Here is a 12368-nt window from a genome sequence, read left to right as displayed (position 1 = left end):
AGATGTAAGCAACACTGGTCCAGAAGCACTTCTTGTTTCAGTTTTTTTAACACTACATAAAAGCTGGGATAAAATACAACCAACAGAACATATAAAACTGAATCAAAAAGTTGAACAAACATCTTTAAGACGTTTTCTTCACATGTGAAATAAAGAAAACAGTTACAATCTGAAACAGGATCTCTGGACCAGTGTTGTTTACATTTTGCAAAATGGTCTATACGAAAATGCCTCAAAAAGCACTGGCTAATAGTAATTATACCTCCGGGGGGGCATATTTTACATTCACACTGTTAAAAACAAAATTTGCCGTGCAGGCAGCAGACGCATAATAATTCAAATAAAATAATCTCTGAATGCAGTTCCATATACGTCCTCTAGGCGTACTGAAAATTGAGTGCGCATGCGCTGCGGGGGTCAGAGCGTGTCCCGGAAGTTGAGCATTTTCGCTTCCATTGAATAAACTGAGCGAATGGTAAGTAAAACAAATCTGTTTAGATTTGTAGAGAAACACACGGACACGCAATATTAAAGTTAACGTGATCTTACAAGACGTCTTCGAGTTTTTATTTACTCTAGCAGCTGTGCAGGTAAATATGAATGGCTATTTCACGTCGTGCGTTTAACCAAATGACTCGTTCGTGCGCGTGCTAGCGTGCTTCTCCGAAACGAATGTTTTGTTATGACGCAATTGATGATTTATGTCGAATTCATACTTTATTATTGTCCTTTGTAGTGTTAAGAATTTGTAGTTTAAATAACAAATACCCCAAGAACGGTAAACCTTTTTAGAACACCAAGAGAAGCATTTATATTCACTCGCTTATTATTAGCGCGCGCGTGTTTTTATGGGTTTGTCTTTTTTTTGTATTGTTTGTCAACATTGTGCGACTTGTGTGCAGATCATTGTTTGATGGATATGGCTCAAATGGGACATTTTACGAGGCGGAGGGAAGGACCTCTTCCACCTCACCCACCACCCTCCTGGGATGAGCACCAGGCCTATGAGGAGCTGTTATACTGGGATAATCTCATACAGGAGGGTTACCGCCTGCACCCGCACGACTACGACCGGTAAAACAACTATTCTTACAGCTAAACAGATTTACATTTTTGAAACAGACGTGGGATTTTTTAAAGTTGTTTAAATAAATAATAAAAATCCAAGTTTTGTCCATCCACAAATATCTGGAAAAATCTTTTTGAAAAAAGATCCACTGAGTGGTATCTTGCCACACTGAGCTTGATTGAATATTAATATGCAATGAAACTAAATTGAAGTTCTGTTGCAGGTATGAAGAGTTGCGTTATTGGTATGACTGCTTGTGTTATGAAGAAGACCTCAGGCAGTACAATGATTACATTGTTGAGTACAGGAAGTGGGAAGATGAGAATGTGCACTCAGGCGAGGTATTTCATGCCAATATTAGAATGCAAATTCTTTGTTATAGAATATTTATTAGAACTCTTTAAAAGACTAGTACTTTTTTTCCAATATTTATTTGCAGAAATTGAGAAACATGAATAAATGAAGTGCAACTGCAACATTTTTACTCCACTGTCATTAATTCAACACTTGTGTTACTCAGCCGCTTCCACCGATGAGGCCACCGCCTCAGCGAACTTTTGTGAACGAGGATCGCTATATAAAGGCCAAGCACACAATGGTGTACCCATCAGCTGAGCAGCTGGATGCAGTGCAGAGCATGGTGTCTCATATGGAGTGTGCCCTGAAGTCCGTCTCTGATTGGTTAAATGAAAAAGAGAGTAGTGCTGCTGATGATGAAAGGTATGGCATCTGCTCTAGTGCATTTAGACTTTAAAAAATTGCATTTCATTTTATGTTTAAAACATATAGTTCATCCAGAAATGCAAATTCTCTCATTCTCTGAGTCCATATAATGACATTCAATGTCTTTCGCTTGTTTGACACTTGAAAGAACACACAAGGCGATTGTGACAGTAATGCATACAACCTTAGTAGATGAATCAATGTCTTCTCAAGCAAAACAATAGGTGTGTGTAAGACAAATATAATTTCTTTTTTTAAATTGAAGTGGTGGCCTCACATCCTACGTGCTTCTGCGCAATCTTTTTCGATGCACTTATGTCACCCACCCGTCACAACGTCCCTCTTGTGAACATTTGTATCACCATAGACCGAAAGTATTGATTTATAGTTAAAAACAGTTGTATTTTTGCAATTTTTGATACTCGCACACACCTGTTGTTACACTTCAGAAGACATTGATTCATCCATTGGAGTCGTATGGTTTACTGTTACTTACAATCACTGTGTTGTGATTGTTTTTAAAGCATCAAATGAATGGAAGTCATTCAATGGCATTATATGGATTGAGTTATCTCTTTAAGCTATTGCAAGATACTTTATATTTCCGTTTTGTTAAAAGTATAGACTCATGCTTGCCGTCCATGCTGTTTTCCCAGCAGTGATTCACCTCAAAGTAAACTGCGTGGTGTTTTGAGAGTGGGCCTGGTGGCTAAAGGACTCCTGCTGAAGGATAATTTGGAGTTGGAGTTGGTGCTGCTCTGCAGGGATATGCCCACCAGTTCTCTGCTCAGGCTGATCTCGGGAAAACTCTCGGAATTCATTAAGGTTTTTCACACCTTTTATTATTCAGTGCTATCATTATATAATCCTTTATTATCAGTACAATGAATGTCTGCCAATAGCTCTGCTTGTGTTTCAGTAGACCCATAAAGAGGAACAAATGGCATCTTTCTGCAGAATGTATTCTAATGTAGGAAAAAGTTAAAAAGAGCTAACAACACTACACTTGTGTTGATATTTGAAAGCATTATAAAATTGGATAATGTTTTCAATAAACATGCAAGGGGCAATGTATTCACTACCATTCAAAATTTGTTAGTAAGATGACAGAAAATACATTAATATATATATATGTTTTCAAATAAATGCTGTTTAACTATCTATTCATCAAATAATGCTAAAAATGAACGACAAGAAAGTAATACGATTTTTTTTTCATATGACTTCTGAAGGAACTTGACACTGAAGACGGGTGACAATTCAGCTTTGCCATAAAAAAAAAGCATATTAAAATATATTAAAATTGAAAAGTTAGTTTAAATTGAAAAAATATTTCACAATACTGCTTTTTTTTTAATTGTATCAAATTATTGCAGCCATACTGTGCGTTCACACCGCCGAGAGCGTCAAAGTGGCCGGAAGTCATTCATTTTCGCCGGCGACGAGCGAGGGTGGCGTGGCGCGTCTTGGACGGTGAGAGCGGCGAGGAGAGTTGAAGTCAGGTCAACTCAATGACGCGTTTCCGTGGCAACCAATCAAAATGTAGATGTGCTCCGTTTGAGAGAATTCCAGAGAACGCAGTCCTGTAAATTTTGGTTCCCACCACATTAAATAGTTCCCAAGCAAAATAGAGGAGGTTGATCATTTGAATTTGATAAGAGGGCGCACAACACTATTTATAGGCAAGATTTTCATGCTAGAACACTTTTTCAGCGGGAATGCAAATTATAATAGCACTTAACCATGAACACAAAAGCCACACCACACAAATGGCTTTAGCAAACATGTCACTGTAAATGTTAAGTTCTTTCCATTGATCAATTTTCTGCAAAAATAACGGTTGACATGCTTGTTTGCTTTGCGGCCCCTTTAAATACAGTTTTAAAAAGATCACGCATTCGATCTACATCAGAGCGTCCACGAATTTTGCCGCTCTCGCCGGCGGTGGTGTGAACGTACGGTTAGTGAGCATAAGAGTCTACCAATTACAAACTTTTGAATAGTGCATGTATAGAACTGTTCAAGTGTGTGATTCCTTGCAAGGCGGTTTGTAATAAGCCAATATGTATGAAAAAGGAAATTGACATGCACTTTGTCCTCTCACTTTCTTCGAAAAGGATGTTACTGAGGAGAAATACGTCATCACTCCATCTATCCAAGAAGCTGCTATTATTGTTACTAGCACGAACGAGCCCATGCTGAAACTGAGCATCCATCTGACCTCGCCTATGGTCAGGGAGCAGGTTGAAAAAGAGGCATCTGGAGGTATGATCTCACACTTTCATTTTAGGACCCAAAAGACCTTCAGTACCATCAGAAGAGTGAAAATAAAGGGTCCTGCAGTACAGTCCTGCTGCACTTAATTGTTGGATGCTGAATTCTTTCTGAGCCAAATACTGGATGCTTTCAGCATTTTTAATTTACAAGTATTGTCTTCGCTACTGTTCAGCATTTTACTGTTGAACGTTGAAACCTCCGAACGTCACCTCTAAAGCGCTACGAAGGGTTTGCATTGCAGCAAAAAGTAGTCAGTAGGCTCATAGTTTAAGAGGTGCTTGTTGATTGATTTTTAAATATGTATTCTACAGTGGTTGTTTTAGACGATTTCAGATAATTGCAGCCAACTTAATTTTATGCAACAACTGTTACTTGTGCTTAAGCCGGTGTAATCTGTTTGTCTAGAACAGGTTTCACGTGTATTTTGCTGCAGTATTTACCCTATTCACATCTGAATTCATTTAAATTTAAGTATTGCTTTTGTTGCCTGTGGTTGCAAATTGACTTTCTCAACCAAGCCTTCTAGTTTGTCAGTTTTAGGGGCGCTGGACTTTTGACCAACTGGAAACTCTCTGTCTCGGAAGGGGGGGCGCAGTTGGCCAACAGAAGAAGAGGGTGAAATGTCTAATGAAGTAGAGTAATGTAAAGATGGTCATTAACCATCGTTAAAGCCGACAGGGGTGCATACTAGGCTTTGATTTGGTTGGATTACTTCCTGAACAGTTCCCCCTCTTCCTCTTGCCTGTGGGCACTGGGACACTGCGTCTTCCCCCTGGCCAGATGGCAGAACCCCCCCTTGGTCAAACTGTACCTTGTCTTCTTACTCCATTCGTCACTAGAACCGTGCGCGGAAAGCTCTCCGCAGGACGCTCTGGACAGGCAGAAATGCCTGGCTTCTCTGGCGTCTCTCCGCCAGGCCAAGTGGTTCCAGGTTTGCATCCCGTCTTTATTTGTCTAAAAGTCGACTTGTAACTTGATCTGACCTTTGACCTGGGGAAAATACATATTTGCACATTGAGCTTCTCTGAGAAATTCTTTTAAAGGCTGTTTGAATATTGAAACGTCCATAAATGCTTTAAAGTGAATTGCGTATAACCTGTTTCCGATTAAATGTCAGATGTATCTTACCCAGGTTGCAATTTGTTCGTTCTTGGTCAGAAACTATAATTTGGCCAGATTGATCTGCTTAATACAAAACGTCCTCTAAAAAGTGTCTAGAAGTTCTTTCTAGATCCATAATAAAGTGTAAACAGATTTGCTCTTTGTTGGGTTAACAGGCTAAAGTGTCCAGCGTTGAGTCGTGTGTCATTGTGATTCGGATCTTGCGGGACTTGTGTTCCCGTGTTTCAACGTGGGCCCCGCTCAAAGGCTGGGTGAGTCAATCTCAAACAACAAAAAAGATATCTTTGCAGTCAGACGTTGATGAGTGTTTTTATAAATGTAGATTTTTCGGAATGTGTCTCTTTATTCATATGTCTGTCTGCAGATTCTTGAGCTGCTGTGTCAGAAGTCCATTTCAACCAGCGAGAGGCCGCTGGGACCTGGAGAGGCGTTCCGGAGAGTTCTAGAGTGTCTTGCGTCGGGGATACTAATGCAGGGTAAAGACTGGAAAAAAACATCGTCCAAGCATATTTTGGTGTGTGTTGAGTCATACTGAGCACGACCCTTCTCTTCAGATGGTCCAGGCATATCTGATCCCTGTGAGCGAGACAGCACTGATGCTGGCGCTCATCTTACACTGCAAGAGCGAGAAGATATTACCCAGAGTGCCCAGGTGACTTGCAATCCTACACTATAGCTTGACTTTATTTTACAGTGTACTAGTCTATAAACTTTACAAATCGTTATTTATTTGGCCCGATGTCTTTCCAAACCTATATAGTGTTTTTTTTTTTTATATATATATACAGTAATATATAATATTATTTTTTTTTTTTACTATTTATTTTTTATATTCAGTTCTATACAGTAATTATTCTTCATGGTGACCATGTCTGTCAAGCTCCAAAATAAAATGGTTAATAAAGTTGCTACATTTACAAGATTTCTAACATTTGAGAAAACACCTTTGACTTTTTCACATTTAACTTGTTGCGTTTCTCCCACCCCTAGTTTGCCTTAAGGCTGTCAGCTTTTGGGCAGCTTTACAAAGTTCTTGGAATGGACCGGCTCAATTCCAAAGCCTCTAGAATTCTCGGCGAACACCACAGAGGTACCAAAGCAACTTTTTCGGGTGTCCTAAACAGACTGTTCAAAAACCGTGTTATTACCATGTCTTTGAATTAAAAGGCTGTGCTTGCTTCTGTATCTGTAGCTTCAACTGTTTGGACTGGTTAAGCTATTCACATAGACGTAGTTCACATTGTAATTTTCTAAGTTTCTGAACACGGAATTATTAGACATTGAAACATGTGAACGTTAATTAGTGAGTGATCCCATTTTTTTGAATAACAGAAAACAAAGATGGGTCAATGTTTTGGGTGCACTAAAGAGAGAGACCTTTGCATTTTCGACGTGGTATTATGAACTCAAATGCAAATGTCTGTTATCCTATTTAATGCTTCCTTCTAAATTAAATTGCAGTCGGTGATTTCCCAGCAAAGAGACCAAGGGAAGTTTATGATGCTGGGGACCTTGACATAAAATCGAAATTTCCAAGAAAAGGTATGCGTCTCAATCTCATTTTTTTTCTTGCATCCCCTTCTGTTACCCTGCACTAATTTTATATTTAATGGTAGAAAATTATAGCACGTCTCATCTTTCAGTGAAATAAGACCTATATACCTGTGCTTGCACCTGGCAGAAAAGAGCGAACCAGCAAATGCCCTAATGAAGTTGAACCAGCTCCGGCCTGGGACCCTCTACAGATTGGCATCACAGACTGGGCCTGAACATGAACCTCAATTTACTATGGCTGTGGAGGTGGATGGGATAACTTATGAGGCTACAGGCCCTTCCAAACGCAGCGCTAAGCTTCATGTCGCCCAGAAAGTGAGTCTGCTGGTACTCACAGGACGTGTATGATTTCTGTATATCAGAAGTTCAGATTGATATGTAGATAACAAGCTTTAATGATGATGATGAAGAACTGCAATGTCACACGAGTGTGACTGCGATAGGGTGGTGAAAGATCCATGCACGAAAATCATATTTTATGGTATATGGTATATCAATTAAATGGTATTTTGAGCTGAAACTTAGACGCATTCTGGGGACACCTGAGACTTCTATTAAAGGGGATCTATTATTTTTACAAGATGTAATGTAAGTGTGAAAAATGAACTGTAAATTTCAGTTGTTGTCTATGCCATGTTCACAACACACAGGTGCTGCTGGCATTAGGTGTGCCCTTGCCGTCTGAAACTAAACCTGCTGATGAAAAGAAGTCTGTTGCCACACCTGCAGCCTCTGGTTCCGATGAAACCACTCCTTCAGGGTCTGATGACGGCACTGAGGTTAGCTTCCAAAGACTGGACCTTCTTAAAGAGCTTTGGGGATTGATGTGTTTGTACACTCTGGGAGTTTGCTTTGGCATGATTGGTTCCACTTCATCTTGCAGGGTGGACCCATCCTCACCAAACATGGCAAGAATCCTGTCATGGAGCTCAACGAGAAGAGGCGAAGTCTGAAATATGAACTTGTCTCTGTCAAGGGACGCTTCAATGACAAGACCTTCACCATTGAGGTTAGACATGTTGAATAAAGCTAGTGGTGATGGGTTGCAAAGACATATTGGGTGGTACCTAGTGGGGATGCAATGGTACAGTGGATGGTTACTGCAAAAGCGCCCTGTGTTATGTTGGATGCTATATATATCACTGTTTGCACATAATACTAAGCAGCAAAACTGTTTATATAGAATTTTATTGTGCATCAAATCAGCATATTTGATTTCAGAAGGATCGTGTGACACTAAAGCCTGAAGTAATGATGCTGAAAATTCAGCTTTGTCATCGCATGAATAAATTATGTATAAAAGTGGAAAGGGGGAAAATTTTAGTTTAATCCAATACTGTAAAATCAAAATAATGAATGTTAAATTTAGTTGTATATGCCCTGCCTAACTATAATGGGGGAGATTAGAGGCTATAAGAGGCTACAAAATAAAAACAGTCCCAAGTTTTACATCTCAGATGCAGTTTATGCAACCTGAAATTACAACAACAAAGCAATGAAAAAAATACAAGAAAAGATTTCAAACAGTAAAATGACATTATAGTGCTAAATATATTGTGGATTTATATTTACTGGTTCTTCTTCCCTGCTGTTCAAATGAAAAAGTTTCAATTTTCTACAACAGAAAACAAATATATAAACGCTAAAGAAAATATCGAAACAAATATTAGCAGTAATTCATCGACACAAAACGCTCGTCATATGTCCAATAAATGTCCGTTATTAAAACGTAGCTTTTTTCCCTTTTCTCTAGGAACCCAGTCAGTCAAAGACAACTTGAGCAACTCAACAGTATATGTTATGTGAATAAATTGTTTCAATAATTTCCATGTTTCAAGCGTCTTTTTTAAAAGTCCTATATTCTTAAACATACACTGTAATTGTGTGTAGCTAGAACTTGTTTTCTTTGATATGACGTAAATACATAATGATGAATGACAGAAGCCTGAGGTTTCTTTTTATAAATCACTTATTACGGTGACTCAGTATTGCAAGAACACCTCTTCTTTGTATTAACCACATGAAGCTGGAGATGCATTGTAAGTGATTATGAGGCATGTCTTACATTTTTTTTGGTGTGCCATAGCTTTAATTTAAAATAATGTTATATAATATAATACGTTTGTTTGCATTAATTCATGGAAAACAATACACTGCAGCTACAAAGCCTAGATCCTGTGATTATATTCCTGTGATTCAACCCCCAGTTCAGACTGTAAGCAACGGTGCAATCATTTGCAATATATTCTGATTTAAATATAAAAAAAAATAGTTCTCCTTCCGTTGCCCTCAATCTCGTTTCTCATGATGATTTCCTTGAATAAGCATGAGGACAGTACCGCTGCTAAAATCTACTCCTTTGACATGTTTTCTAGCTGTTCTCGCTTTAAACAACTTTCAGTTATGCATATTTTATGTGCATGTGTTTTTCCCTATTTTAGGTGGAGGTTGATGGGCAGAAATTCCAGGGCTCTGGATCAAATAAGAAATTGGCCAAAGCCAACGCAGCACTTGCGGCTTTAGACCAGCTCTTTCCAGAAGGTTCTCCTGCAGACCCACTCAAGAAGAAGAGATTCCCTCCTATGGTAAAGACAACATGTTTTCAAGGATCTTATTTTAGCCTTTTGTCTAATACTATTTTGTCCTTTTGTTCAAATAAATATGTATATGTTTTTCCTTTAGGGCTATGGTATGGCTGGATTACCTTACAATGCAGGCAATCGAGGTAGAGGAAGAGGCCGAGGTAGAGGCAGAGGATTCAACACTGGCAATTTTGCAGGTATGCTAACATCATTTAAATGCTTCAGTCCACTTGCTTGTTAGTTTCTTTAAAAAAAAAAAAAGCGTCTACCCACCGAGGCATGATCCCTACAAGATCCCTGAAGGTATCTGGCTCCGAGATGCTCTGACCTAGCCGCCTTGCCATAACAATTAGACCCTTGTCAAAGTCTCTCATATCTTTATCCTTGCCCATTTCTCCTGCATTTAAAACGTTGATTACAAGAACTGATTGTTTTCTTACTGTCTAATCTACACAGACCTTAAAGGATTAGTTCACTTTTGAAAAAACTTTTGCTGATAATTTCCTCATCCAAGATATCCATGTCTTTCTTTCCTCAGTCAAAAAGAAATTAAGGTTTTTGATGAAAACATTCCAGGATTTTCTCCATATAATGGACTTTAATGGGAACCAGACGGTCCAAGGTCCAAACAACAGTTAATAACAGTTTCAGATGCAGCTTCAAATGACTTTAAACGACACCAGACGATGAATAAGGGTCTTATCATGCGAAACAATCGGTTATTTCAAAACTTATTCCAAAAATGTAACTTTTCTAAGGACAAATCCTAGCCTTGCTCTATTCTGTGAGGCGCGTTTGCAACGTCACGTAATACGTAATTACGTTCAAAAGGTCACGGGCGACGTAGCCGGAAGTACAGAATCAAAATCGTCCGACATCGTTGTTTTACCTTTTAATTCCTTTTTTGTAAACGGCGTTTGAGTGTTTGCACGTTCAACCTATGCTTTCAACTTGTAAACACTCTGACTCTGTACTTCCGGCTACGTCGCCCGTGACCTTTTGAACGTTATTACGTGACGTTACAAACGTGCCTCACAGAATAGAGCAAGGCTAGCATTTGTCCTTAGAAAAGTTACATTTTTGGAATAAGCTTTGAAATAACCGATCGTTTCGCATGATAAGACCCTTATTCATCGTCTGGTGTCGTTTAAAGACATTTGAAGCTGCATCTGAAACTGTTATTAACTGTCGTTTGGACCTCGGACCGTCTGCTTCCCATGTAAGTCCATTATATGGAGAAAAATCCTGGAACGTTTTCATCAAAAACCTTTATTTCTTTTCGACTGAGGAAAGAAAGACATGGACATCTTGGATAACATGGGGGTGAGTAAATTATCAGCAAAAGTTTTTTCAAAAGTGAACTAATCCTTTAATATGCGGCCTTGTTAGGAGATGATCAACGCTTTGCCTGTGACTTGTCATTATAGGCATATTGCCTGTTCCTCTAACGTGGATGTCTACTGAACAACTCTTATCCATTTGTCTCCTTCTTCAGGCTCCACCGCTACTGCTGGACTGACCCCAGCTGTGTCTGTTACCAACTCCAGCACACCTATGACTCCCCAGGAGGACCCGTCTGCAACCGCTGCCATCAGCGCGGCCACCTACCAGGCTGTCCCTCCACCAATGACTGGCTATTATAATCAGTACTCTCAATCCTATTCACAATTCAAAAAACCCCTCGATCAGGGCCAGGGCCAGACCCAGAATCAAAACCAGAGCAAAACAACAAATCAACAAGCTCCTCTTGTTGGACCAGACTACGGCTATGGATATCAAGGGGCTGGCATGGGTATGGGAGGAACACCTGATTTCAATTATGCAGGTGAGTTTCAGTGCTGACATGCTGTGTAATAATTTAAGCCAGAAATATCTGAAACTCTTGATTTCTTCTTAATAGCATACAGTGGACCACCTGGTACAGCAGCGTTCGGGCCACCTGGAACAACAAATCAGAGCTATAGCTTCACCCAGAGCGCTTATCCCAACCTGGGCGGCTACAGCAGTGGAGCCAGTACCACAGACTACACATACAGATAAATGTTCCCTTTGCTCTCTCAGGTTGAGGATAAACAGATGCTTTTCCAAACAACTGAAAAGTCAGTTCTGTAATTGCAACATTGACTCTCTAAACCTTTTGAGATTTTATACTGTTTGTGTTACTTTTGCCGTTTGAACTGCACCCCGGTAACTGAATTAGCATGGTTTTGATTCACCATTAGTTTCAGGAAATAATACATCAGGGTGGTGGAAGTTCTGTCTGTGCCTGAATGGTCGGTGTGACTCAAATGGGAATTAAGTGTCACATTAGTGTTCTGTTTTTCCCCAAGGGTATATTTATAGTTATTCTCTTATTTTACCTCTAAAATTTTAGCAGGTTTTTTTTTTTTTTTTGACTGAATGTGGACAACAGAATGACCAGACTTTGTTTACTTCCTTGAACCACTTAAGCTGTCCCTTGTTTGAAATTTTAAGAGGTTTGATTTGCGCTACTCAGTTTAATCTTGGTATCGTCTTTTATGTAGAATGTAGTTATTCACTGTTAAATAGGCAAGTGCAGGAAATGTTGTTCTCTGAGGTGGATGTTGTAAGTCATATATTTGACCTGTGCAGAAATAAACCTTTTTTTCTATTTTTAATTACTTTCTTGATTCATTTGACAAAAGGTTTTAAACATGTTTTTACAAAATATAAACACCACCTTTTGGGTTGTGGTATACCTGTGCTGTGAAACCAATTAGTGATTAAGCTATGAACAACTTTTATATTGTTAGTAACCTTTCAAGATGAACACTTACTGGACTGAAGCAATTTGATTATACATCTTTTTTTATGTATCAAACGTGATGATTCTGGCTTTTTCAAACTTTATTATTTAGATTTCTCAATCATCATTGTTTTGCATTGTATTTTATTCCCATCATTTTACTTTTTGGCTACATATAAAAAAACTTCATCAAATTGCATATTTTTGCACAGTTTGGGCCATAAGTATGAGCTATATATATTTTCCTTTATCATACTATAGCGCTTAGCAGCCT

General features: G+C 38.9%; 1 protein-coding gene across 3 annotated transcripts; it reads left to right on the top strand.

Moving 5' to 3' along the window:
- Nucleotides 1-367: 367 nt before the first annotated feature.
- ilf3a (interleukin enhancer binding factor 3a) lies at nt 368-11966 on the top strand. 3 transcript variants are annotated; one of them, XM_039663813.2, is made up of 19 exons: nt 368-475; nt 903-1074; nt 1293-1410; nt 1590-1789; nt 2452-2617; nt 3910-4057; nt 4909-5000; nt 5347-5442; nt 5556-5667; nt 5746-5843; nt 6182-6281; nt 6653-6733; nt 6873-7060; nt 7396-7524; nt 7629-7754; nt 9187-9330; nt 9428-9524; nt 10823-11152; nt 11228-11966. In XM_039663813.2, exons 2-19 carry the CDS (start codon nt 914-916, stop codon nt 11365-11367), a joined length of 2526 nt encoding a protein of 841 aa, XP_039519747.2. In that variant the 5' UTR covers nt 368-475; nt 903-913; the 3' UTR covers nt 11368-11966. The 3 variants fall into 3 exon arrangements, with proteins under 3 accessions (XP_039519747.2, XP_039519745.2, XP_039519746.2); XM_039663811.2 differs by having other exon boundaries at nt 2449-2617; XM_039663812.2 differs by having other exon boundaries at nt 462-590; nt 2449-2617.
- The last annotated feature ends 402 nt before the right edge of the window (nt 11967-12368 follow it).

Source organism: Pimephales promelas, chromosome 8, assembly GCF_988280905.1.
Source record: "Pimephales promelas chromosome 8, fPimPro1.hap1.1, whole genome shotgun sequence".
Classification (NCBI taxonomy): domain Eukaryota; kingdom Metazoa; phylum Chordata; class Actinopteri; order Cypriniformes; family Leuciscidae; genus Pimephales; species Pimephales promelas.
The sequence above is the reverse complement of the archived record's forward strand: the minus strand, read 5'-3'. Positions and strand labels throughout refer to the sequence as shown.

Coding starts and splice junctions, on each gene's coding strand:
- ilf3a (XM_039663811.2), top strand. CDS start 914: ATGGATATGGCTCAAATGGGACATTTTACGAGGCGGAGGGAAGGACCT. Junction 1,411..1,589: donor AGAATGTGCACTCAGGCGAG/GTATTTCATGCC, acceptor TGTGTTACTCAG/CCGCTTCCACCGATGAGGCC. Junction 5,844..6,181: donor ATATTACCCAGAGTGCCCAG/GTGACTTGCAAT, acceptor TCCCACCCCTAG/TTTGCCTTAAGGCTGTCAGC.